Source organism: Syngnathoides biaculeatus, chromosome 8, assembly GCF_019802595.1.
Source record: "Syngnathoides biaculeatus isolate LvHL_M chromosome 8, ASM1980259v1, whole genome shotgun sequence".
In the NCBI taxonomy this organism is placed as follows: Eukaryota; Metazoa; Chordata; class Actinopteri; order Syngnathiformes; family Syngnathidae; genus Syngnathoides; species Syngnathoides biaculeatus.
Window position 1 is genome coordinate 21,248,635 of NC_084647.1, and position 27,925 is coordinate 21,276,559.

Here is a 27,925-nt window from a genome sequence, read left to right on the forward strand (position 1 = left end):
CACTCCACAATAGACCTTTTTCACCATGAAGTCACATATTTAAGAATGGCAAGAGACTGCGCCGTCTCTGGTTGCACCACTAGTATACAAGCACTTCAGTCATTTGACAAAGCCAGTGATAGAGGAAATTAACTGTTAAGACAAAAAAATGTTAACACTGGATACAAAGTCTACACATCTGTCAGTGTTTTGTGATTGTACAAAACTTTTCACCATTAAGGTTACTTTCATTGTGTTAAACTGTTACAACCGGGGGTACTGCTCTGTTCAGAATTAACCAATCACATTCAAACTCGTTAAATGGGAGCACGCTCCTGCATCACCATCCTAGACCCCTTAAGTTTCTCAATTGTATTGCAGACATTTTCTAAAAATCTCAATCAACACACCATCTCATATAGACGGAAAAAAATACAATTTTAATTTTCTATCCATTTTCTTCAGGGCTTATCCTCACGAGGGTCACGGAATGCTGGAGCCTAGCCTAGCTGTCAACGGGCAGGAGGCGGGGTACACCCTAAACTGGTTGCCACCCAATCACAAGGCACGTAGAGACAAACAGCCACACTCGCAATCACACCTAGGGGAAATTTAAAGTATCCAATTAGTGTTGCATGTTTTTGGGATATTGGAGGAAACCGGAGTGCCCGGAGGAATTTTAATTACTAAAAACATATGTGTATATCACAGCTGTAAGTATCAAGACCCTTTGCTGTGACACTTATATTTAACTCTTGGGTGCTGTCAGTTTCTTCTAATCATCTTTGATATGGTTCACATTCCCAGTAAAAACAAAATGACGTCAAATCATCCACCCTTGTTGTTTAGTCACATGACGTGTTTGGGGACACCTGTAGGAACAAAGGCAATAACGGGGTATCATTTTGGCAAATAATAAAATGTCATTTGTGATCACAGCTGTGAAAATTGTCCTTTCCGGCCCCATCCCGCTTCAATGGTGAGTGTGACCGCGTTTGGAGGGCTGCTGCGAAGAATGGGGTCGTCACGCACTTGGTCAGGTGGCATCGGGTGTCTGAGTTCTTCGCAGGGATGGGTCCGGCGTCTCCGGGGCATCAGCGCGTGCGTCAAGCTCACTAAGCGAAACCCCGTGTCTGTTGGCGTACCCCTTTAAGAAAAAGTCATGGGACCGATGCAGGTACTGGACTGAAGTACAATCCCTCACCACAACTGAAGTGGAGTACAAGATAAATATATACATAAAAAAAAAAAAAGCAGCCAAAATCAAATAGGTTCATCCATTTATTCCCTAGTAGTATATGCCTTTAAAAACTGGACAGAATTTATAAGCATTTTAATGGATTGAAAATGTTTGTAAACTCATTTGGCAAGCTTGTTTTTCAGCCACTGCTCGGTCAAGTCATCCACGTTGTCGATGCTTAAGGACTGAGTGGAGCAGAAAATGAAAAATAAAAAAAATAATTTAGCCTCATCATTCTTTGGCTCCTCCCTGACAGGGGACTCATTGTATGCAACGAGATGATGACATGCTTACGTTGGTGGCAGCCATTTGCTTTCTTGCGAAATCAACGGCGGACGCACACGACATCAGGTCCCTTGGATTGCACCCTATGGATTGAATGCACATTTTGGGGACATTAAATGCATCTCTTTTATAGAATAAAACAGGTGGTAGTTATTTCGGATCCGCTGAATAGTAAGGAAAAATGTGTCAATGTCATTTTGATGTCATTTATTCCGGCCACATTTTTGTTAAAAGGAAAAGTCTGGTGGTTTTGAGTAACAATGGATCCAATAGGTCATGTATTATGTACGCTATCTTGATAATGTGATGTTAAATCCTCTCTCATTTAATGTTTTGAGAAGATTTTTATTGACAATTACGAATTTTCGGGTGAGCTCGCTCCCCGAGCCCCAGATCTCGCTCGCCGGGGAGTGAGCTCATGGCTCCGCCACTCGGGGGAACTCACTCGTCAGACTCTGCGTCATTCCGCCCAAAGAACCATCCGAATATCCAAAACATCCAACTATGGCTGTCCCCTCTCATGAACTCATTTCTAATCCTACCTGTTGACTCCAAGCGAGAACCTCAGCATCTTCATTTCTGCTACCTCCAGCTCTGCTTCCTCCTGTTGTTTCTTCAGTACCACCGTCTCTAATCCGTACATCGTGGCCGGCCTCACCACTGTTTTATAAACTTTGCCCTTCATCCAAGTGGAGACTCTTCTGTCACATAGAACACCAGACACCTTCTGCAAAATGTTCCACCCCACTTGGACCCGTTTCTTCACTTCCTTACCACACTCACCATTGCTCTGTATTGTTGAGTCCAAGTATTTGAAGGCATCCACCCTCGCTATCTCTTCTCCCTGGGGCTTCACTCTTCCTCCTCCGCCCCTCACATTCATTCTGTTTTACTTCGGCTAATTTTCATTCCTCCCTGTTTTCACTGTAGATCACAGGATCATTTGCAAATATCATAGTCCAAGGGGATTCCAGTCTAACCTCATCTGTCAGCCTGTCCATTACTACCGCAAACAGGAAGGGCCTCAACGCGGATTCTGATGCAGTCCCACCTCCACCTTAAATTCTTCTGACACACCTACGGCACATCTCACCGCTGTTCTGCTGCCCTCATACATCCATCTCCTGTACTATTCTAACAAATTTCTCCGCCACACCAGACTTGCACATGCAGTATCACAGTTCCTCTCTTCGTACTCATTGCCACTTCTGGGTCATTCACGCTTGTCTCTTCTACACTACCTTCTCTCCCATTTTCTTCATTCATTAACTTCTCAAAATACTCTTTCCAACAACTTAGCACACTACTGGCACCAGTCAACATATTTCCATCGTTATCCTTAATCACCCTTACTTGCTGCACATCCTTCCCATCTCTATCCCTCTGTCTGGCCAACCTGTAGATCTCTTTTTCTCCTTCTTTCATATCCAACCTGGTGTACGGCGTCATATGCCTCTTGCTTAGCCTTCACCACCTCTACCTTCGCCCTACATTGCATCTCAATGTATTCCTTTCGCCTCTCCTCAGTCCTCTCCATGTCCCACTTCTTCTTCGCTAATCTCTTTCCTTATATGACTTCCTGTATTTTGGGGTTCTGCCACCAATTCTCCTTCTCCCCTTTCCTACGAGAAGGCACCCCAAGTACTCTCCCGCCTGCCTCTTTGAGTACCTTGGCAGTAGTATTCCAGTCTTCCGGGAACTCTTCCTGTCCATCTAGAGCCTGTCTCACCTCTTTCCGAAAGGCCACACAACAATCTTCCTTCCTCAGCTTCCACCACCTGATTCTCTGCTCTACCTTTATCTTCTTATTCTTCCTACCTGTTACGAGAGTCATCCTACACACCACCATCCTATGCTGTCGGGCTACACTCTCCCCTACGACTACTTTACAATCAGTAATCTCCTTCAGATTACATCGTCTGCACAAAATATAATCCACCTGCGGGCTCCTTTCTTGGTACATGAAAAACAATATGAAAATGATGCTACTCATGTTGTCTGTTTCTTAGCCGGAATTCAAGTTGCTAGTCGCTTATTGGCAAAATAGTCAAGAGAGTGTTTGGAAAGGTTTTTCGATATCCAGTATCGACCAAATCAGTGACAATGACCTTCTGTTTGCAGCCATGTTGTGAGTGCAAGCTGCTCAATGAAAAGGTCCTGAGCGAAGAACTCCCAACTGATCGATAAAATCCATGAGGATCCTAGCCCAACGCAAACACGTGCACTGAATTCAGTTCAAAGTCAGCTTTATAGAAGTTGTGTGATCGTAGTGAGATAACCGTAAATACTTACCGTTAGGGCTGACGAATATAAGGGTCCTGTAGCATGCCTTTATCTCGCCATCCTCAATGAGATCGTAAGGGTAAGCAATGATCCTACGTGACAGTCAAGGAACCGGGTTGCGTAAAAATCATGGAGTTTGTTATAAAAAATGTTTTACACTAAACAAAAAACTACTGGCAGTAAACTGCACAATCACTGAAAGTTTCACATAACGTACAAAATAGAATTTTAAATTATTAAGATATAATGGCTTAACTCTTCTTTTTATATTACATGAATGTCTTATTTTTAGGAAGCAGAATAAAATAATATGCAATAAAATATAGTTACATATTTGATAGAGGAACTTAAACACAACTGCAGAGCAACTTGAACGTTTTCTTTTTCAGGAGGTAAAATAACGTATTCAATAAAATAAAATGAAAATTCTATATAAGAGATCATTTTTAAGAATGCAAAGTAGTCTTACTTTTGGGGAATTGTGTAAAATAATGAATACACTACAGCAAAACCAACACCCCCTCCCCCTTTTTTTTTAACAACAAAAAATTAACCTAAAACATTATTATCATGGATTTAGGATATCTTGGCTCTTGCTTGGGAAGGTTGTTTCTTAACTCATCCAGTGAGATTTTCTAAAAGAGAAATATAATACTATAACGGAGAATGTGAAATTGCGGGCAGAAATAAAGGAATCACATTTTCAACTTGCCTCATATTCCTGATCGAAAATTAGAACCATCCGGTCCATTTTCACTGGGAGAAACGTCATATACGTTCACATATCAATAGCCATGACACTGAACTACAAACTTTCTTAAAAAAAAAAAAAAGAAAATACACTCACTTATCAGAGCGTTTTGGGGGTTAATAATATTTTCCAGCTTTGCCTTGAGGCTGTCATCGATCTCTGGTCCCATCAATGCCTGTAGGGTTATATACAGTACATATACATATACGGTACAAATGAGCAAGTCGCGACTTCATTTCAACTGCCATGCATTCCCTTTGAAGGGAACAGCAACCTTCCCAACATGGCCGTCACTTTGCCAAGTGGGTCAGACGGGCTGCTACAGTGATCTGGTGTCGAGTCGTCAGAACCGCGACACACATTTGCTGCTGTGTAATCGCTAATTCTTAATTTACAACCCGGACTATTTAGTTGACAGATGACCACATGACAATGCTTCAATGCCTTCTCTTGAATTGCTTAATGTTATGGAGATATGTAAATGTACATACTGCGTAGCTACTGTATTAGGTTATTTGGCCCTCAGAGCTATTGCTAGCTAAATCAATAGCAAAAGAGTTTTTGCCCAGTGTATCTGGTATGGTATGAGAATGGAGGAAAAGTGTGCTAATTCCCATTTTTAAGAACAAAGATGATTTGTAGAGCTGTGGGATCAATAGAGGAATAAAGTTGATAAGACACACAATGAAGTTATGGGAAAGAGTAGTGGAGGCTAGACTCAGGACAGAAGTATCTTCTAGCAACAGTATGGTTTCATGCCAAGAAAGAGTACCACAGATACATTATTTGCCTTGACAATGCTCGTGGAAAAGTACAGAGAAGGTCAGAAGGAGCTACATTGTGTCTTTGTGGATCTAGAGAAAGCCTATGACAAAGTACCAAGAGAGGAACTGTGGTACTGCATGCGTAAGTCGGGTGTGGCAGAGAAGTATGTTAAAATAGTACAGGACATGTACGATAGCAGCAGAACAATGGTGAGGTGTGCCTTAGGTGTGACAGAAGAATTTAAGGTGGGGGTGAGACTGCATCAGAGATCAGCTCTGAGCCCCTTCCTGTTTGCAGTGGTAATGGATAGGCTGACAGATGAGGTTAGACTGGAATCCCCTTGGACCTTGATGTTCGCAGATGATATTGTGATCTGCAGTGAAAGCAGGGAACAGGCGGAGGAACAGTTAGAAAGATGGAGGTACGCACTGGAAAGGAGAGGAATGAAGATTAGCCAAAGTAAAAGAGAATGTATGTGCGTAAATGAGAGGGCCGGAGGGGGAAGAGTGAAGCTCCAGGGAGAAGAGATACCGAGGGTGGACGACTTCAAATACTTGGAGTCAACAACACAGAGCAACGGTGAGTGTGGTAAGGAAGTGAAGAAACGGGTCCAAGTGGGGTTTAACAGTTAGCGGAAGGTGTCTGGTGTTCTATGTGACAGAAGAGTCTCTGCGAGGATGAAGGGCAAAGTTTATAAAACAGTGGTGAGGATTATGATGATGAACGGATTAGAGACGGTGGAACTGAAGAAACAACAGGAAGCAGATATGAAGATGTTGAGGTTCTTGCTTTTAGTGAACAGGTTGGATAGGATTAGAAATGAGGTCATGAGAGGGACACCACAAAATTGGATGTTTTGGAGTCAAGGTTAGAGAGAGCAGACTTAGATGGTTTGGACATGTTCAGAGATGAGAGAGTGAGTATATTGGTAGAAGGGTGCTGAGGATGGAGCTGCCTGGCAAAAGAGCGAGAGGAAGACCAAAGAGAAGGTTGATGGATGTTGTGAGAGAAGACATGAGGGCAGTTGGTGTTAGAGAAGAAGATGCACTAGATAGGCTTAGATGGAAAAAGATGACACGCTGCGACGACCCCAAATGGGACAAGCAGAAAGGAAAAGTATTTGCATTGTCTCTGTAAAGTGTCATCCCAAGATACGTTCATACGTGGCATTTTTTTAGATGTATTTTTGAAGCATATAAGACAGAAAAAGATACCCTGCAAAAACTCAAACTCTTACCAAGGATTATATTTCTAGTCAAAACTCATAAAAATTATACGCATCATGTAGAAAATAAAAATAAAACTGGCCAGTAGATGCTAAAAAAATGTCCTGCCTGGAAAACATTTTGTCTACCCATTTCAGGTAAAAAATTAGCTTGAAACAAATGAACATTGTCTTTTAAAAAAAGGTGATAAATCTTATGCCTGGATCAGATTAGAAGATAAATTATTTTGATTTTTATTATTTTATATAATAGTCATTATCTAAATTGAAGTTTTGAAATTGCGACATGTTTGACAACCTGAAATGGTGACATTTTTGTGTGGTGGGGTTCTGTGAGAGTCTTCAAATATAAACTGTGTGCCTTGGCTCAAACGTTGGGAAACATGCACGCATGCACACAGACACACAAATACATATGTGTAAAAAAAAAAGTATGTGAGAATATTATCCTGGAATTGGATCGGGTTTACTGACCATTTTCCTGATCTCTTTCCACAGTCTTCTCAATTTCGACAGACATGTAAAAAAAAAAAGAGAGAAAAAAAGTGTTATTCTTATACGAGTGCTCAAAGGCATAGGTTGGTGATCAGTTCTAGCAGGAAAAACCTGTTGAATACTAGGGTGTGTTCCAATAACCCCTTGTAAAGAAGGAATTTCAAAGCACTGCATATAAAAAAATGCAATTGTTCAGAAGTCAGATTTTGCATTACATCGACATACATCGACTTAAATTAGCGAAACTGAATAAGTAAAATAGTAAAACATTAATCAAGGCTGCTGGGTAACCGAGGTTGGGCTACAGAAGATCCAAGTGAGCAGCAGTCTCGGAATGCAGCATGAAGTTCTGCAGTATGAAAAACCAATATATTTGCAAAACATCATCAACACTCACACAGTGCTTTAAACTGGAAAAAAAAAAAAAAAAAGTAATGCACTGTTTTTGCAAGCCCATCTAAATCGGCGCCAATTGCATCTTGTCATCCATAACCTTTGGAATCATTTGGGAAGAATCAAAACTAAAGGACACAATTGGATAATATAATTAAACCAAACAGTAGCAAAATGGATTCATGTTGCAAATTGCTTACCTGTTGAAGAGGCCGCCAAGCACACAGAGCAAAGGAATGCAAGTTTGCGCAATGGAGTTTCTTGTGCAGGTACATAAGAAGGGTTCTCACCCATCTTCTTCTTCACTGATAATTATTTTTAATTACTGGTTTTAGTTGTCTTTTATGATGCTGTGTAGACCCAGTGCACCCCGTGCTGGCAGGATTCGACTAAACAGGTGTGCTTTGAACACTGCTTGTGTCATCTTCACATTACAGATTATAGCAAATCATTACGAATATCGTAAAATATAGTGGAGTGAAATGTATGCTGTTTATGCCAGTTTTCTCAACAGTATCTCCATCCATCCATCTTCAGAACTGCTTCCACTCACAAGGTCCACTAGTGTGTTGGCGCCTGTCTCAGATGGCTGTCCGCGAAAGGCAGGCAACACCCTGAAATGGTCGCCAGCCAATCACAATTAAAAACAAAACAACCATTCACACTCACATTCACACTCACAATTTTGGGCCTTCAATTAACCTACCATGCATGTTTTGGGGATGTGGGAGGAAACTGGAACACCTGGAGAACTTCACACAGGTGAGGCTAGATTTGAACCTGGAACGTCAGAACTGTGAGGCAGCTGTGCTAACCAGTTGTCCACCATGCCGCCTTAAGGGGATCTGTCCATGATAAATCATTCAGCTGAAGGCCTGCTGCGACCATCAGACTTAAAAAGCTTGACCTGTACCAACTTCAAGGTGTTCAAAGGCTTCAAGGGAGAGATCGCAGTGATCATAATGAGGTCATGCAAACGTTTTGCACAAATAGGGTCATACTCTATTTGGTAACATCCATCCATCCATCCATCCATGTTCATAGCCGCTTATCCTCACAAGGGTCGCAGGGAGTGTTGGAGCCCATCTCAGCTCTCAACGTGCAGGAGGTGGGGTTCACCGTGAACTGGTTGCCAGACAATCGCAGGGCACATGGAGACAGACAGCCACACTCACAATCACAGCTTGGGGCATTTTTGAGTGTCCAATTAATGTTGCTTGTTTTTGGGATGTGGGAGGAAACCGGAGAGCCCGGAGGAAACCCACGCAGGCACGGGGAGAACATGCAAACTCCACAAAGGCGGGTCCAGCATTGAACCCAGGACCTCAGAACTGTGAGGCCAACGCTTTACCATCTGATTCACCGTGCCGCCTATTTGGTAAAATTTGGCTTTTTTATGGATAATTTGTAAAATAAAATAGATATTATGAAACAAGGTTTTTATTATTTATGTCTCTACCTAAATGTAAGCGCTATGTCTGGTAATAGTCAACCATCTTTTAAAATTCTGTTAGATTTGACAGCATTCAACATTTATTTTTGATTTTCTAAATTAAAACTATTCTCATAATATAATAAATTATTTTGGTTCATATTATCTATGTGATGGTGCAGACGAAATGTATTAATAGTGTTGTAGTGAATTAATCCAAATGATTCATGTTACATTTGCAATACTGTATTGACTCTTGCGATGAAAAAAAGTCAAAATTTTGGGCGGTGAGGTTTTGTACTTTTTTCTCTTTAGTCTTCGGACGTTTTCTGTTTTCCATTAAACTAAGGTAAACTAATACTGTACATATTTTTCATTGAGCACTTTTGTTGCAGTTTGAAAACATGACGTAGCGCACAGGCGTATGACGTCAGATGCCTGCCATTCACTTACGTCATGCGCCAACTCCAAAAAAAATCGAAGTACATTCCTAACCAGGCGTCCACTGTTCTATTGTAATAAACTCATTTTTATCGTACGCACACTGTTCGACTTTCTAGGGGAATCTGTTTCTAATGGACGCTACCACGAGGGAGGATCGGAATCCACGCTTCACGCAGCTAAGGCAACATTATTGTTAGCAAAACTTGCTAAGCTACGAGGCTAGCCTTTAGCACCCGAGAGCTAAGCTATGCGTTAGCCTTAGCTTGCTAAAAGCACTGACAAACCGACAAAGGTAAGCAACTTGGAATCTTCTACGTATATCTTTGTGTAATAACCCCAGGGCCGTCGCTGTTAACTTAGTTGACGTTGTGTTGTCGTCGAAGTTTGTTGCGGGGGGAATATGTGCAGCAACAGCGTCAACGAAAAACAATACCAAATCCCCCCATCATTAGCAAGGCCGACTTTACTCGCGTTGGCTAGCTCATTCTGGCGTTCTATGCCGCCTATAGGGCAACTTTTTTACCCTCCACTGACTATACTCGGGAACACTCTGCTGACCGAAACCACTGTCGCTGTGCGAATCCCGTTTATATATATTTTTTAATATTACGGGGGCTACCGTTTTGTAGCGGTATGTGCGTTTTTGACGTGCTACATTAGTTTTGCTTTTCACCCTGTCATATGTGTGAGGGTTTCTATATTTTTAGTGGCCACAGGTGTCAGAGGTCCTTACCTCTTAATACCTCTTATAAAATTACCCATACGTTCGTTAATGTGGCATTCAACGGTAATCAAACTTTATACACCCCCCCCCATTAAAAAAAGTTTTCCAGGCTGCTACACAGCTTATGAATACCGTAATGTTTTCTTCGAAAAATGTCACTTCGTGACCTGTCCGACCGCAATATTTTGGAGAATTAGGGTCTTGAATAAACCATTTAGTAACTGAGTGGCAAGAAATTTACTAGTAAATTGTGTTCTTCAGACATCCTCTAATCAGCAAGGCTGATATAATGCCTAAAAATATACATTGTGAGCAATCGGCTCTCTGTGACACTGACATGAATTCTGCTATCTATAACTAGACACATATTTTAAAATCGATTAAACGATGTGGGTAATTGAGAGGACTAATCAAACTGTATCAGCTCTGTTGCAAAAAGAGAAACTTTGACTGTTATTTAATGCTGAGGGTCCAAATAACTTAAGAGGGCCCGCATTTTGACTAGTTAGACCTCCGTGTGGTGACTCCCTAACGTGAACTGAGTATAAAAGTGTCAATGTCATTTAAAAAAAAAAAAAAACGCAACTTGGTTTTGTCATACGAGTATCCAGAAAATGGCCCTCTGACTGCTACGTCTGTTTGACCCAGTTGTAAACATGCTTTGTTCATATTTAGCAAAGACTGCCCCCTTGAATAGTTGCCTTAATGTAGAAGACACACTTGTGAGGGATAGTGTTTGCTATGTAGGCAGTGGTGGCTCCGGAGATATTTGCTAGTGATATAAGCTCGAGACAGGATATCAGGCCTCTCAGCAGAAAAATTTGCGGATGTGTGCAATCATTTTTACATTTAGACTAAAAAAGTTGGTTTAGCAAAATATATCCCATTTAGTAAAAATCTGTCATAGCAATTTCAATCCAGTTAAAAACTATCTGAAGTGTCCACGAAAACTAAAGAAACGCTCATGCAATTATATTTGGACCTTCTCATTCATCCAAAGTCATTATAACGCCTCTTTTTTTATAACTAAGTTCACTTAATGACCAAGTTAATGATCTGGTTCAAGATGCCCTGTGATTTACATTGTTACATTTTACATACTATTATATTAATTGATGAATCATTCAGAGCATAGGTGTCGAACACATTATTGTTATTATTTTGAAAGTCAGTCAAGGAGAATAGCTTAGTCAACGATATTTTCAACTTCCTGTAAAAGGAGTTTGGTAACCAAAAATAAGGCTTGCGTTGGTCAACATTATTTATTTCCTATGACAATCTGAAATTTTGGTTCAAATCTCAGCAAGAATCATGGATGTCTACTTCCTTTACTTACCTTTGCGGGCCTGATAAAATAATATGGCAGGCCGGATCTGGCCCTGTAGCTTTGAGTTTGACACATGGTTTAGAGCATTGTTTCAATTTTTCCAATCGTCTGATTTCAACCTCTCAACGGAAAATATTTTCAGATTTCTGTACTTGCTCATGAAAGCAGATTAATCTATGGTTGATTAAAATCAGAGATTTGCAAACAATTGCTTTTACTTTGGAAACGACAATCAATCTTTCCCCCCAATTTTCTGACATGTTACATACCAAACTAGAAACTGCATCATAATCGACTTGTGGAAAAATAATATTCCGTTATATCATCCAAGTATTTGTTCTTTGAAGACGTAATATGAATACGTAATTGTAATTGAATCTGCAGGAGCCTCAGAATTGTATAACTAGCATAGGAAGGTAGAACAAATATACCTGAGTACTGTTACTTTAGAACAATATGATTCAAGTAAAAAGTAGTCTTCCAAATTATTACTTTGTGTAAGAAAGTACTCAGAGGAAAAAACACAAAACTAATGAGTAACAAGTGATTAACTTTTTTTTCATCAGCACATAAATGCCTAATAAAATAAAAATAACTAAATAAAATATGAATGCGTAAATAAAGATATTGCTTAACATTACCATAACTCTCGCACAATCTAAAATAAATAAATAAATAATCAATAAGATCATCTAATATGAAAACTTAGTCAAATACCATTCAGGCTAATTCAGCTCCGAGATGATCTAATACATTCTTTCCACTTTTTAAATAGCACAATACTGTAGGCTCACCAGGCAGATTACAAAAACAGGAACAAGGGTACAGAGGATATAAAAAGTATATATACACAACCCTGTTCAAATGTCAGATGATTAGTATTTATCACCAAGATAAATAGTTTTAAAACTTTTTTGATCATTTATGTCACCTAGAATTACATCATTTTTACTTGTTTTATTATTCGATGTGCAATTCAACTGATTTATTTATGTATCTTTTTGAGATGGGAAGTAAAAATAAACTGAAGTAAATGACTGTGATTGACTCGGACTTGATGTTGAACTTGCTGCCTTCTTGGAAAGGTCACCAATGAAACGGAGATGTTTTAACTGGTCCTATAGCTGGTTAAATAAAGTCAAAATAAAGTGAATAAAAATAAATCTAGTTGCACAAGGATACACTCCCTCTTAAAAATGGCATGTGGCTGTATTCAGAAGTAATCATATTCAAACTTATCTTGCATGGGAGTCCACACACCCCACACAATTTATATTTCTAATTGAAAAACACAACACATCCATGGTGCCTTTCAGAAACATTATTTGATTTACCAACTAAAATGACTGTATAAATAAATTGGTTGCTGAATAGTCTGATTGAAAGTCGGCGTGTGTGAGACAGACACCTGTCATTTCATTATTGGTTGGCATAATCAATGGAATAATCAACTCTAAAAGTATTCAATAGTGACTGCCCTCGATTTGGTTCCAAAAGAACTCCTAAATTAGGGTTGGGCCATATGAACCTTACAGTGCGATTCTAGAAACAAATAAAACCCAGGAGGAGGTCTTGCACAAAGCCCCAAAAACATTAAGCACACTCAGCGTTCACGGGCTGTATTCCGTGGTATCAACACAAGTATTCAGTGTTTTCGGCTTCCTTCTGAAGTCATGCATGTTAGGTTTGTCGAAGACTAAATTGTTCATAGCTGCGAATGTAAATGTGAAAGCATGTTTGTCTGTTATTATCTGTTGACCACTCCAAGGTATACCCGGCCTCTTGCTTAAAATCAGATGGGAAAAACTATGGAAGTGCTATTAAAATGAATGGAGTGAAATTCGTTCACAATTAAAACATTAACATCGTGTTTTTCTGCTTTTTAAGGTAACCGATGTGATCCTGAGCATGCGAGAGTGACTCTACAATCTCTTTCGACTCTTCCTGTCAGGATCACTTTACGAGGAACCACCGGCCCCAAAAACCAGTGGACAGGGTGATCTGACAGGATTTCTGTTATGTTTTGCTGCACGTGAACCATGTGAGGGTCTCTGAATTGGAGTCTGGGGAAAAGACTGACCCTGTCTGTCCCTGAAGAGTGTTCTTCCCCACCCCGTTGCCCCCTTCATCCCCCTCACACATTCCTGAGCTCCTTACCTAAAAAAACGGAGGCACGCCATGATGTTCAGAGACCAGGTAGGTATTCTCACGGACTGGTTCAAGGGCTGGAACGAGTGCGAACAGACAGTGGCGCTGTTGTCCCTCCTCAAGAGGGTGTCCCGCACACAGGCTCGCTTTTTACACATATGCCTTGAACACTGGTTGGCGGACTGCACAGAGATTCATATCCTTGAAGCGGAGGCCAACAATGCAGGTAGATGAACATATATTTCAATCTTGATATATGGTGGAACCTGGGATGCTGGTAAAGCTCCAATTTTGTTTTAGTACAGGGATATGTTTTATGGCCAAACTGACATTCCATTAAAAATTAACAACTGGATAGGCAATGGCAGAGGACCAAAATTTGAAAAAAGAAAAAATTCCAAACTAAAATCAATGAACTGAGGTATGCTGAGGTCTGTCGCCATTTTTGAAGGTTCCCCCGTATATCCAAATTGTGCTTTGAACATAATAAAGAAGCAGGACTAAATGAATATCCTCTTTCTTCAGCCGTAGTTAACCAGTGGCACCAGGAGCCCAAGGAGAAAGTGGTGTCCTTGCTCTTGTCCCATCTGCCTTTGTTGCAGCCACGCAACTGCGAGGCCAAATGTGAGTACATGAAGCTGCTGCAGAAGGTGTTGAGTCACACCATTGAGAGTAGCTTGTTTGTGGAGGAGAGCAGACAGCTACTGTCCTACGCACTCATCCATCCCGCCACCACACTGGAGGACCGCACGTCCCTGGCAATGTGGCTCAACCACTTAGAGGAGCATCTATCGGGCGGTTACGCGCCGTCCACACGGCCGCCCCCCAGCCCATACCACCCGCGTCAGGGCTCGGACGAGTGGCCCAGCTCGGCCGAGGCCCTGGAGCCCGGCCACGCCTGGCACGACAAGTCTCCCTCGTCTAGCACGTCTCCTGCAGGCCACAATGGGCATCTGGCTTTTCCGGGCGGATTGTCCTCTCCTGTCAACAGCAATAACACAGGTTTATAGACAGCTCACACTTTCGAAAATGCATATAACACAGAGTTGTTTTTTTTACCGTTTTCATCCCTCTCCTCATTCATAGGACTAGGTGGGCAGATGCAGCCAAGCCCTCTAAAGAAATCCATCATCCCCCCGAGCCCCCAGGCTTGTGGCTCCGAGTGGCTCAGCCAGGATGACACGGGGGGCCGGCAGAACTTCCTTCCGACGGATCACGCCCCCCTCTCCCCACAGAGTAGCGTGGCCTCCTCAGGCAGCGAGCAGACGGAAGAGCAGGGCTCGGCACGCAACACCTTCCAGGAGGATGGCAGTGGCATGAAAGGTCAGAAGACTTGCGCTCTCTGTGGCGGTGCAGCAATTTACATTGACCTGTCGATTCTTTTTGTTCCAGATGTTCCCGCGTGGTTGAAAAGTCTCCGGCTTCACAAATATGCATCACTTTTTTCCCAAATGACCTATGAGGAGATGATGATTCTCACGGAGCATCATCTGGAATCACAGGTTTGTAAGACTAGTTTTAGTTAAACAAAGAGCTGTCTTAGTTTAGAGTGGAATTACAAAGTTTGAATGGGCATTAATTAGGTAGTACAATTCCAAAACAGCCCCAAATTGAGCCTTGACAAATTTCTCAAGACTTCAGCATATCACAGGACATTTGCACTCCTCTAAAGGATTAGCCCTACTAAATTGTTTCGCTTTTCCATGTTGTTTTATAACTGCTGCAGATGGCAAAGTAGAGAAGTGTGACGTTAACCATTAAACAGTAATTTGAACTTTGTTGAAAAAGTAGCATTAAAATTTTTGAGGCTGAAATATATAAACAGCGTATCCAGAGACTTCTGCTCAGTGAGCTGCTAAAGGGTTATAGTAAAATGTGTGACTATAATATCTTGAATTTGTATACTGCGTTTGAAGGACAAAAACTAGGGAACCGGAAACAGAACTTGTTGTGACTGGTTGTGGGGTTTAGATTTAAGGGTGTATGCCCACCTCCATATTCAGATGGGATAATCCCCTGCTCACCCAGCGCCCTAATAAACTCAAACAAGCAGGTTTCCTCTTGTCCCATCAATGATAAACGATTGTGTTCTTAAACCTGATAATACATCACCTTTCAATGAGGCGTGAAATTAAACAATGTACCCCATCAGTCACACATAGCGGCGGGACAATTGTTGTCCCTGCTCCTTGGCTTCAATGAAACAGATGGTGATTACGTTTTGTTGTGTCATAATAATTGTAGATGGTTAGGGCAAGAAATGACACATCTGCTTCAGACACTGTCTTGTTCTCTTTCCTCTTTAGAATGTCACCAAGGGAGCACGGCATAAAATTGCCTTGAGCATTCAAAAACTGCGTGAGCGGCAAAGTGTGCTCAAATCTTTGGAAAAGGTAATTTACATAATGTTTTGTCTAAATTAGTTCGTCTTCTGGGACCAATCAGAAGGCAATAATTACTGGTCGTATAAGTTGCAACTCAGCTGGGGCAAGAAATTCCTCTTCAGCCTGTTGGCTGGCTGGTTGTACTTTAGGTACTTCTCCGACTCTTGTGACCGACTAATGTTCCTTCTCACGTGCCTGCAGGACATTTTGGAAGGAGGAAACTTGCGCAATGCACTGCAGGAGCTGCAGCAAATCATCATCACGCCCATCAAGGCGTACAGCACGTTGTCGCAGACCCTGCAGGAGCCGGCCAGCGCTACTCCAGAACCGACTAAGTCAGCAACGGATAAAGAATCAGCCCCTGAGGGATTCCATTCCCACAGCACCCCAGCCTGTGATGGAGACTCCTCGACGGCGCCTATCTCGGATGGCGACATTGCCGGCCAGTTTACTCGAGTCATGGGGAAGGGTAAGAGATGCCTGTTTTTTATTTTTTTTTTTATTTTAAGCAGCAAGCAAAACTACCACTTATCAATATGCTGCATCTAGCGTAAATTTTATAATGACAGTATTAAAAAAAAATTTTTTAGTATGTAACCAAATCCTAGCATTCTTAGAGAAACGCTAACAGTCACAATGACACAAATTTGATGGTGAATCAGAGGAAGAGAATTTTCCAACTGTGAAAAAAATACTGTGCGTCTTATTTGTGGAGGGTTCCTAGCAATAATTATCAACAATGATCAGAATTTACTTTGAGTTTGCATGTTCTCTCCATGTCTGCGTGGGTTTTCTCCGGGCACTCCAGTTTCCTCCCACATTCCAAAAACATGCATTAATTGCAGACTCTAAATTGCCCGTAGGTCTGATTGTGAGTGCAGATGGTTGTTTGTATGTGCTCTCCGATTGGCTGGCAACCAGTTCAGGGTGTCTCCCACCTCCTGCCCGAAGATAGCTGGGATAGGCTCCAGCAGTCAGGCGACCCTTGTAAGGATAAGCGGTTCAGCAAACACTTTATTTTATTTTTATTTTTAAACACTTGACTATATCTTCTGAACTCAAAACACAACTGGATACACTCGTTACTATGACGACGACAAGAATAATGGCTCGCGCCGTGTGTTTGTAAGAATAAAATGGGGGGGGGGGGAGGTGTCAGTGGTCACTGGTGCTCAGGAGAGGACTTTCATTCAAGGATTGCTTGAGGTATGTTCACATACTTTTAATACCATCCATCTTGCATGCAGGGAACAAAATACGTGGCGCACTAAAGGTTGTAAGCAAACGTGCATGTGTTGTCGAATCGTGCGCTAAGGTTTTGCTTTGTGTGAAGTAATCACAATAAAGTAATTTAATTACACTATGTTAACACCCACTATTTCTGTCATTTAATCTAGATTAGACCTAATTAGAATACAGGATCTGACCAGAGCAGTGATTTCCAACCTTTATGGAGCCAAGGCACATATTTTACAATTAAAAAGCCTCACAGCACACAAGCAAAAAAAAAAATGTCCCAAACAGTGGACATTAATTACTCTTTGTTCTTTCTGCCATCTAATAAAAGACCATTTATTTATGTCTGTTACAATGCCTCACTGGCAGAAAAGACGAGAAAAGATACATTTATTGCAAATATATGTTTTCGAGATTTCAAGTACAGAAGTACATACAATAAAATTAACTGGTCACATTAATAGACTCAACTTGTGATCCCATCAGTGATTGGTTATGGATTTTTTGTAACTCGCTGATTGGTGATGGCCCCTGAAAATCATGATCGTGCAAAGCTGAACTATGATATAACAAGATAAATAATGTCAATATACAATACTTTAGTTCAATGAATCAGTTGTGCACATGTTCAAGTAATTAGTTTACAACTTTCTTAGGAGATCATCATGTCCGATTACTAGTGAGCTTTTTTTAAGAACAGGTCCGCAGGTGCAGGCTACTCATGTTCTCCATAGGCACAGTGTTATTGATCTTTTGTAGGTCTCGAGATTGACATGACCAGTCTTATAAAAAAAGACAAACATTTTTCATAAGAAACTGGAGAAACACAGTATAATAGGGGTTTTAACGTCTGCCTCATAGTCCAGGTTTGCAGGGTTCAACTCTCTCCTCGTGTCCGACGAAGACTTTGCATGTTCTGCGACAAGTTTGCATGTCCAAGAATATGCCAGTTGTAGGTTCATTGAAGTGTCTAAATTGAACTTTTACCAGCTTCAAGCTTGGTTCAAAACAATTAGTAAAAAGAACAATTTAAGATAACAGCGTGGAAAGGAAGCACGGCGAGAAACAAACACGGCAGTGATTCATGAATGCCGGTTGCGCTCCAATGGTCATCAGTTCTGTGGCCTCATCTCACTCGATAGAAACAAAACTGGAAGTCGTTACCACGGGAACTCAATTTCAGCCTTCCGAATAAGATGTTGATTAGGCACGTGCCCCGATCCCTGTGGTTTAACACGTGGCTGACAGCTCTTGTTCGTCAACTTTCTATTTTAAGATTTCTCCATTCTACACTGGTATCCTGTTGCTGTATTGCATGCTCCTCTCAATAATGGAATGAAACCCCTTGGTGCTGATCTCATAACTTCAAATGCAGATACTTTTTTTTTTTAATGTTGCTGTAATATAGTCAAACTGTGTTTTCCTGTTATTATTGATTTTCCCAGAATTTACCGGTAACTGACTCAAAGTACACTAAAGTGCTTCCTCTTGTTGAATGCACGACATATTAGTTATTCAATATCTTTGTCAGTGTTCTCCGCTCATTCCACATGAATAGACTCACTTCTTTTATTTCAGTGTGCACGCAGTTGCTTGTGTCCAGGCCAGATGAGGAGAATATCAGCTGCTACCTGCAGCTCATTGAGAAGTGTCTAATACACGAGGTAAGTGTGTGTACCTGATTTATATTCAGCAAATATTGGCCAGGGAGTGTGTTTATTGACTCAACAGCAGACGGGGTGGAGACTTTAGCAATGTTTACAGTAAATTATATGTCAAATGAAACGGGAAGAAATTAAAAAAGGACTAATTGGTAAAATACTGCGAGAACAGAAGAAGACTAGGCAAAACAAACACAGTTGTCACATAAAGTATGATAACTTTTAATACCGCATAGACAACTTGTTTACTATGTGCTAAGGTTCCATACATCTTAGAGACTGTTTATGTTCACACTGCAGGTCGATTGCAATTTTTTGACCTCGGAGAAAATAATATGAACTTCTCTAAGAAGTTCTCTCTCTCGTTATTGTGGCATTTGACAAAATTAAAAAAAAAATTGGTGAACCTGTCACTGACTTTAAACAGGTTTAGTCTCATTTGACTTCAGACTGAGACAAAAAATGAACCTTTTTACACAGTGTGTGTAAACCTCTGGTTGTAACTATATATATATTAAGTTGGCATCTCTGCAGACAGCCACGCTATTTGAGGAAATACAATTATCACCACAAGCAAAGTGACTGAATGCGTCAAGGTGTGTTGTCTGAAAGTTGTTTTTTTTTCTTCTAAGGCCTTCACTGAAACCCACAAAAAGCGTCTGGTTTCATGGAAGCAGCAGGTCCTCAAACTGCTCCGCCTGGTCCCTCGGAAAGCCATGCTGGACATGCCTGTGTACCGACAGAAAGGGTGAACTGAGCATGCCTTCGAAAGCTAACCAGCATTTGATGTCAAGTACTTTCATCATGTTACGTGAAAATCGAGTTCTCCTTATTTTCTTCGCCTTGTTGTCTTTTCCACGCTCCAGGTGGACCTACGGGTCCAACTCCCTCCCCACAGCAGGCTCTGTGAGCGGAGGCGTGGGCCGACGCGGCCAGAGGCAGTTCCAGATAACACCACGTGGACTCCAGGCTGGTCGAATGGGTTTGCTGAGTCCCGGCAGCATCGGTAGCGCCTCTCCTCGCCACACGCTCACTAACCCTGCGCTGGCAGGCCAGGGCCGACAAGTTAGTACATCGGGCTCAATGTGCTACCTGTCATTTTGTTCCACTCTTGTGATCATTGCAGCTTCAGTGACTTGAGGCAAATGACACTGGCTGACATGACTCATCGGTGAATTTCTCGTGGTTTTTAGAGCCTGTGGTTTGCCAACCCCGGGGGAAGTAACAGCATGCCAAGTCAAAGTCGCAGCTCTGTGCAACGGACCCACTCACTTCCTGTCCACACCTCCCAGCAAACCATGCTCATGTTCCAACAGCAAGGTACTGTATGAAGCCTCTCCCACCCACCTCTATCATACTTCAGATAGTCTCTCTAATAAAGTAGTTTTCAAATATTTTGACCCAAATACTCCCTAAAAAATAATAATTTACCTTCATCCTTTCTTTGCCAAAACCTACTTTTCAGGCTTCCTTCTTTTTGTTCAAACTGTCTCTCCTTCACATCTGATTTCTTTTGTGCCTTCCTCTACCTCAGGCCCATTTTTTCTGGCATCTTTTGCTTCCTGACCACCTTTATTCCTTCACTCAGACCATTTTTTTCATTGATGCATGTTTACATCCTTCCTTTGCCATCCTTCCAAATATTTCAAATCAAGGCAAAATATGCTTTCTCTTTGTCTCTCAATATATCTTCTTACCAGGCAGTATTTGTATAACAACTTTACACTTGCTCCAAGAAAGATATTATAACTTATTGAAGTTTTCTTTTTGGCTATGAGTAATCTTTCATTCCATAGGTATAGGTAGCATAGATACATTAGTTTCAAAATATTAGTTTTTTTTTTCCTTATAGGCTTGCAAAGTTTACAATAAATATTTTGCTTGAATTAATACAACCCTCATTTCATTACTTTCACGGCACGGTGGACCAGCTGTAAAGCGTTGGCCTCACAGTTCTTAGGTCTTGGGTTCAATCCCGGACCCCACTGTGTGGAGTTTCCATGTTCTCCCTGTGCCTGCATGTGTTTTCTCCGGGCACTCCGGTTTCCTCCCACATCCCAAAAACATGCAACATTAATTGGACACTTTAAAATTGCTTGTAGGTGTGACTGTGGATGTTAGTTTCAATGTGCCCTGTGATTGCCTGGCAACCAGTTCAGGGTGTACCACACCTCCTGCCCGCTGACAGCTGGGACAGGCTCCAGCACTCCCCGCGACCCTTGTGAGGATAAGCAGCTAAGAAAATGGATGGACGGATTTCATTACTTTTCTTGTATTTCACAGTTTATACAGTCTAGCATATGTACTTTATTTGGACTGTATAAATTTTGTGACATTTTTCTCTGTCCATGTGCCATGAAATTAAAATGCATTCACTGGCATTGACAGCTATAAAATTCAAATATCCATGTTAACATGGAGGACTGGCAGTGAATGAGTTTTAAAGAAAATGCCTTGGCTCAGTAAAGGTTGGGAAGTAGATGCCTTTTCCATTTGCAGTTGAGTAATTAAACACCATCAGCAATATATTCAAAAATTATGGTATCTGTGTTTCTGCACATTTTCCTTTCAAAGTGAGTCTGCTTAAGTTCTCACAACGTTCTGTGTCTTCACACAAACGATGTGTTTCACACATCACAGAAAGAGAAGTTTCCTTCACAAATTGTACAAGACACTTATAGGATCTGTCTTTGTGGGGAAAATAAAAGTATACTCCTATCGTCACAGATCTCCATAAAGAAGGTAGGAAACAGCCGCATACTTTTTTAGAGGCGAGGTGGTGTCATTAAAGAAGTCATCGTTTGACTATGTTGGAACACAAAAAGGCCATTCGAAGAGAAATCTGCTGTGTGGCATCTGGCAAATGAGAACGTGTGCGCGCCGTGCAGATTGTGCCAGATTGTTTACAGCCAAGCGCTGCTCCCCTTGTCTTGTTTTTATGTCTCCAGCATAGAGGGTGAGCTATGTTCTGTTGCTGGAATATGACCAATGACTTATTTTATTTTTTTTTTCATTTTAGTTGGTGAGGTTGTGCAACACGTGTGGCATACAATATTAGCGTACAAGTATAATGTAGAAGAAGAAGGTGACTTTAAGGTTTTCCTGTATTGTTGGATAATAACTTGACATCTCAAATTCAGTCTTAATGCAGTTATACAGTTGTGCACATAAGTTTACATACGGTAACCTTGGCAGAACATACAACCCCGATTCCAATGAAGTTGGGATATTGTGTTAAAAATGAATTAAAATATATATATATTTAATGTTCAAACAGAAACACATTGTTTTTTAGAGCAAATATGTGACTTACCGACTTCCGCATTCAGTAAAATAGTTCTGAGTACTTCTACATGGTTCCGGTGAATGGGGGAGGGGGCTGTGACAATGCAGCTGTCGGCAATTCAAATTTCTACATTATTTTTTGTTGAACACAAGATGTTACCAGAGAGCCACCACAGATGGCGAAATGTGATGTTTACTCTTTTTTCTGTTACTATATGTTTGTCTGGTTAAATTATATTTATGTAATTTTAACTTTTGTCTGGCAATACCTGGAATAAAGACTTTGGCTTCAAACAATCACGTTATCAAACCGTAGTGATGGTCATTAGCGTACATGCAGAGGAAGTCAATTGTTTTGTTTTCCGGATTACTCACATGCTGCTCTGTATGCAGAGGATTTGGAGATGATGAAGAATACGAATTTAGTAATCCCACAAGCAATCAATATAACGCAGAATTATAATTTTCCGCTTGTTTCATTGTTAGATTGCCAAGTTCCAGGCGCAGACCTGGAGATCAACCCGACGCTGGAGTCGCTGTGCCTCAGTATGACGGAACACGCCTTAGGTGGTGAGTGTCCTTCGCTGCTCTCACACCATCCGAACTCTCTTGAGCGGTCCCTGTAAAATGTCTCAAAATGTTCTCGTCTCCATCGCAGATGGAACTGACCGGACATCGACGATATGAAAGAAGAGGAGAGGAAAAACAGAAAAGTTCCTCATCACCCAGCACAAAGATTTTACGTACGCTCGAGTAAACCAGGCAAAGCAGTCACTACATAATGACAAAAAAACTGTGTATATGTTCGCTAATATTTTTGTACTTTATTATATATAACTAAGTTTATTATTAAGAAAAATGGAATACAGATTATTATATTGCAGGACAGGGAGGAAGGTTCACAACCGTGTCACTTGCAGGACTGTGACATGGCGCAATTGTGTAAGAGAGAAAAGGATCGGTGCTGTCTTAAAAACGGTCCAGTATCTGTCCTCCTTTTCCCTCTTCCTCACAGTTCGGCACTGCCTCGCGTGTAGATCGGCCAGATGTAAGGCACTTTTATCCATACGGCACTAGACTGTAATTGGCTTAAAGAAGACACTTTTTAAGAAGCCTTTCGGCTTCTCAAAAAGGTTTAGTCTCCTTACGGTCTTCTCCAGGCGTGTTTTTAGAGAATGAGCGCGGAACTCAACAGCAGGCGTCGCCTTTTTTTTTTTCTTTTTCCAATGTTCCACCCTAAAGACTCCTCCTCTCCATTAAAGCCAAAGAGAAGGGTTGATCGGTCGATGGCTCGTTCGGGAAGGATTTACTTGTAACAGAATGGTTTAACTTTAAAAAGCAGTTGGAGCATGCTCAGCTGCTCTTTGCCTCCGTTATCTTTTTTTTCGTTTGTTTGTTTTTTAATTCCCACTGCGTCAATGATGATGAATTTTCGCGTTGTGTTGAGGAGCTAGGGTCGGCAAAGGGTTGTACTTTTGCACAAGAGCTGATTTTGAAATATGGTTTCTCCCCAGTGCCCCCTTAGTCCAGGGGGTCCTCGCATTTATGACTCCATTCAATTCCTACGGTGCCAGCGTAACTCAAATTTGTACAAAAATCAAAATGTGTCGTGGTCATTCACGAACCTGTGCTAAAGCTGTACTGAAATTATAATACCAAATATTTGTATGAAAAATACTAATAGGCTATAAATACAAAACAATACAATGAAAAACAGCAAGTAAAGCGGTAACTAGGTGACAAATTATACTTGCACAACGGTAAGAAACAACTTTGTAACATCAAAATGAACTTGTGGACCGAGGACCCCCTGTATTGTCGTAACATTCATATAAAACTGTATATAAATAAATGAGAAAGACGGTGGAACCCTTTCTTCAATCAATTGATAAAGAATCTTGAATATACCTAACACTCTTGACAACTGGCCAATAAAAAAATGACCCGTGACCCACGCTGGGACCCCAAACTACACCCTATATAATCACACGTGACGATTTGATGACTCATGCATTTTGCAAGGTGCTCCAAGATGTCCATATTTTTTTGTTAGTGTCTGTGTTTCAGTCAACCCTCAACATTATCGCGTGGTATCAGTGTTGAGTCGTTTAAAAAAAAAAATAGTAATAATAATAAACAAACAAAAGAAGCGATCTTCTAACCCCGGCCTCTGTCTTGGAATGTGGCAGAGCGGAGGTGCATGTATGTTTGAATATGGTCTCTCTTTTGGCCCACTTTGTTTGCTTGGTTGCTTTGTAAGGCAGGGATGACCATTCAAGGTTTTATTTTGTGGCAGCACCCCTAGTCAAAAAAAAAAAAAAAAAAAAAAGCGAAGAGAAGTACGACAGTGGAACTCCCCAAATTTGAATCAAAAGTAATTCTAATTTCATGTTTTCCCAGAGAAAATCATGTAATGTGAATGAATTTGCTCAATAGTTCTGTTTTCAGCATCATCCAATAACTTTACAGGTGTTTTTATTATGAGAGACATGTCATTCTTTTTTGTTTTTGTTTTTTTTCGCAAATGTAAACTGTTCCCAGGTGTTTTGAACACATGCTTGAGATCTTTCAAAATACCCCAAGAATCAAGAATTCTATTAGGCTTCACACATCCTTTTGTTTTTTGGAATTAGACCGAATTGGCCCTTTCTCATGCGCGTGAGCCAGCTTTGATCTTGCCACACATCAGGAGTATGGATTTGGTTTCCATGACAATTAGCAGCAGACTGAGGGGTTACTGGATTGACAACCCAGAATCGAAAACAGCAAGTGAGAATTGCAAAGCACAGGCGACCCCCCACGAATACAGCATGGATTCTATTTTCCGTCATGGAGGAAGCACCTCGGTGCCGCGTCTCCAAATTTCACTTGTCAATTTCCGTGCTGAACCGAGTATGTGGCGCATGCAGTTGGCCCATCACCAAACACAAATACACTGCCACCCCCCACCTTGTCAAGTATGTCCCACTGATCAGAAGCTAATGCTAATCTGTGCATAAAGCCAGACTTCAAATGAATGGCACTTGCATCAAGCTACCACCGGCGTGTTTAACCGTGTGAAATTTCCATGCACATTATCTGGGGCAGGCTCCAGCGCTCCAGTGTGACCCGTGTGAGGATAAGCTGCTTGGAAAATAGAATGCGATGGAATTTTCAGAAGTAGGCAGCTAACAAAACATTTACTTGGTAATCAATTTTCATGCTTGGAGTTAGAATTACACTCTTGGCAATTGCAGCGTGGTTGCTAGGCGGTGGGCACACAGTCCAGAGACCCCACTACTTGTACAACTTGTGAAAGAGTCAGATTCCTGTAATATTTTCTCTAGATAATGGGTTCTAGTTGCTAGCAACATGTTTAGCCACACTGTTTTTGCCTTAAAGAAATCCAATCTATTCATTATCTGAGCTGCTTATCCTCACAGGGATCATGGGGGTGCTGGAGCCTTTCCTAGCTCCATTTAATTATTTAATGAATTGTATCACTCCTATTTTAAACTAAGCAGCCCAACACGTTCCTATCTCACAGAGATAACGAATATGATGACTATTGAGCCTTAAATGCTCAAGTTTTGTCAGAAGTTCAACTTTGGAAGTTCCACTGCGTAGTCAAACCTGTTTTTTTTTTTTTTAAACTTTCCCTCGATATGGATAACTTATGCTTACTTTGTATAATTGCATGTTTTTTGCCACACTAATACAGCACTGTTGTAGATAAGAGGACAACGTGGTGAGCAGACATTTTGCAACTAAAAGTGTGTGTGTGTATGTGTGTTTATAACGCCTGTTTACATCTTTATAAGATAAAGCCCACGTCATATTATGTGGAATTTTTTTTTTTTTTTTTTTTTTGCATCTGCGGATCTTTTAACACGTTGGCTTCACGTTGTCGCGTTATATTGCAGTTAGGTTTTCTTCAGAGCAGGCTCTTGAATACATCTGACTTACTGAGAAGAAAAAAAACAAAACGAAAAAAAAACACATCACGCTCGTGCCCAACAAGGACCTCAACAAAGACAGCTGACATTTTTAGGACTTGTTACATATGGCTCAGATTGTCCTTTCCAGAATCAAGGTGCTGCAGTAGAGCACGGTACAGTCGATGTCCATCATGAAGCTGCAGCAGGGCATGGCGACGCTTTTCTGAGCCACAGTCGGTGATGAGTAATCTATGAAACACTACACAACAATACAAGGCCAAGGAGTACTCTTATGTTTACATTCCAGTAATGCACTTCGAACTTGTGTGTTTTTGGCACTAGTACAAGGGTGGGGAACCGACCTGCCGTGGCAGTTGTTCGAGCTCGAAACGATCATAAAAAGCCCACAATTGTGCATAATAGGCTACTCACAAAAATGTATCTATATTGGGCTCTTGTTTCAAATTTCAGGATGAACCTCTAAACTTTACAGGTACAGGTTCTCTTGCTACACTTTTGAATGCACTTCTAACTTGTCAATGGTTCGGCTTTTAACCAAACTCGCTATTCTCTATAAAAAAAAAAGAGCTGACTGGCAAAATTCAAAACAGGTGCAATAGATTTCCCTTCATGTCCACATCTGCCTTTCTGTAACTCTTCCAGTCCGTCTGTCTCTGTTGCAACTTGGAGGTGACATTCTTGACGCTTTAAATTCAGTGGTCACGTTCCTCTGAGAACATAATTTTTGTTGGTTAAATGTTTCTCGGTATCTTGGTCTCAAGATATAAAAATGTGAAAAGTCATGTCGAATTGAAACAGGAAATGTATGAGTCCATGAATCAAGCACCTGTTGTGAAATTTGCTGTTCAGCTTTTTGGTGGAAGCAAGTTGTCCAAAAAGCACTAAAACATGTAACAGCTGGACATGTGCAGATCAAATTAAGTTAGTTCATAGTGTATTTTATGTTCATCTTGAAGTTTCAGCCAAAAGCTCAATATTCTTAACTTTTTGAAAGTAGTGTACATGATGAACATTAGTTGGCAAATATTGTTCTATGAGCTTTTTAAGGATATCAACTAAAATGGTTCCTTCCCCATTGCTGCACTAGCAGACGTAGACGCATTGACATCATCCATGACCCTGCCAAGCTTGATTCGTGAATTGAATGCAATTGGGCTGTTGTTTTTGTCTTAACACAATTATATTTCATTCTGACGACTTCCCAGACATTTTATGTTTTGTGAAATCTGTGCATCACGTGCTTTTTTTCTTTCCTTTTTTTTTTTTTTTTTTTTAACTGCAAGTCCCATTTGTGAATGGTCTGAAGTGCAGCATCCGTCGGGTCATTGACAGTCCTAATAAAGAGGTTCAGTTCTTTTTGCAGCAGAATCTGTGGCGTGTCTGTTCATTTGGATCTTTATTGCGTGACTCAGTAATAAATTGCAAATGTTTTACTAAGGAGTTCTAGCACTAGAATGAAAATAAAAGAATGGGAAAACTATGATGGGGGAACAAATATGTTACTTGACCATTGATGGTGCGGCTGATTAGAAGGTTGGCTTTATAATTCTGAGGAATGGAGTTCAAATCCCGGCCCTCCCTGTGTGGAGTTTGCATCTTCTTCCTGTGCCTGCATGGGTTTTCTCCCAAATCCCCAAAACATGCGTTAATGGGAGATCCTAAATTGCCTCGAGGTGTGATTGTGAATGCGACTGTTGTCCGTCACTATGTTCCCTGCGATTGGCTGGCAACCAGTTCTGGGTGTCCCCTGCTTCCTGCCTGATGACAGCTGGGATAGGCTCCAGCACTCCCGCGACCCTTGTGAGGATAAGTGGCTATGAAAATGGATGGATGAATAGTTTAAGAGGGTTATGGTTAATGAGTCAAAACTCCAAGTCAAATATGCAATGTGTGTTCTATCTACCAGTGAAATCCCAAATTTCACAAACAT

General features: G+C 41.1%; 2 protein-coding genes across 5 annotated transcripts; one reads left to right on the forward strand and one right to left on the reverse strand.

Annotated features, from left to right (window-relative positions):
- Nucleotides 1-44: 44 nt before the first annotated feature.
- On the reverse strand, nt 45-10,092 carry LOC133504527 (glia maturation factor gamma-like). Of its 4 annotated transcripts, none has more exons than XM_061826835.1 (10): nt 10,026-10,092; nt 8,123-8,261; nt 7,617-8,030; nt 7,003-7,027; nt 4,635-4,713; nt 4,500-4,543; nt 4,373-4,422; nt 3,797-3,879; nt 1,514-1,587; nt 45-1,126 (listed from the first exon to the last, which is right to left on the reverse strand). In XM_061826835.1, exons 4-10 carry the CDS (start codon nt 7,003-7,005, stop codon nt 1,016-1,018), a joined length of 444 nt encoding a protein of 147 aa, XP_061682819.1. In that variant the 5' UTR covers nt 7,006-7,027; nt 7,617-8,030; nt 8,123-8,261; nt 10,026-10,092; the 3' UTR covers nt 45-1,015. The 4 variants fall into 4 exon arrangements, with proteins under 4 accessions (XP_061682819.1, XP_061682818.1, XP_061682816.1 ...); XM_061826834.1 differs by lacking the exon at nt 10,026-10,092 and adding an exon at nt 8,330-9,140; XM_061826832.1 differs by lacking the exons at nt 7,617-8,030; nt 8,123-8,261; nt 10,026-10,092 and having other exon boundaries at nt 7,003-7,357.
- Nucleotides 9,296-27,365, forward strand: LOC133504525 (protein Smaug homolog 2). The gene is made up of 13 exons (XM_061826830.1): nt 9,296-9,584; nt 13,231-13,717; nt 14,017-14,493; nt 14,578-14,814; nt 14,884-14,993; nt 15,798-15,884; nt 16,077-16,344; nt 18,690-18,775; nt 19,405-19,520; nt 19,639-19,837; nt 19,966-20,092; nt 22,544-22,627; nt 22,716-27,365. The coding sequence occupies exons 2-13, from the start codon at nt 13,522-13,524 to the stop codon at nt 22,742-22,744; spliced, it is 2,016 nt and encodes a 671-aa protein (XP_061682814.1). The 5' UTR covers nt 9,296-9,584; nt 13,231-13,521; the 3' UTR covers nt 22,745-27,365.
- Nucleotides 27,366-27,925: the final 560 nt, after the last annotated feature.

Coding starts and splice junctions, on each gene's coding strand:
- LOC133504525 (XM_061826830.1), top strand. CDS start 13,522: ATGATGTTCAGAGACCAGGTAGGTATTCTCACGGACTGGTTCAAGGGC. Junction 19,521..19,638: donor CCTGTGTACCGACAGAAAGG/GTGAACTGAGCA, acceptor TCCACGCTCCAG/GTGGACCTACGGGTCCAACT. Junction 19,838..19,965: donor TGGCAGGCCAGGGCCGACAA/GTTAGTACATCG, acceptor CGTGGTTTTTAG/AGCCTGTGGTTTGCCAACCC.
- LOC133504527 (XM_061826832.1), bottom strand. CDS start 7,197: ATGCAGTGCTTTGAAATTCCTTCTTTACAAGGGGTTATTGGAACACAC. Junction 4,714..7,002: donor GGAAAGAGATCAGGAAAATG/GTCAGTAAACCC, acceptor ATAACCCTACAG/GCATTGATGGGACCAGAGAT. Junction 4,544..4,634: donor CCCCCAAAACGCTCTGATAA/GTGAGTGTATTT, acceptor CGTTTCTCCCAG/TGAAAATGGACCGGATGGTT.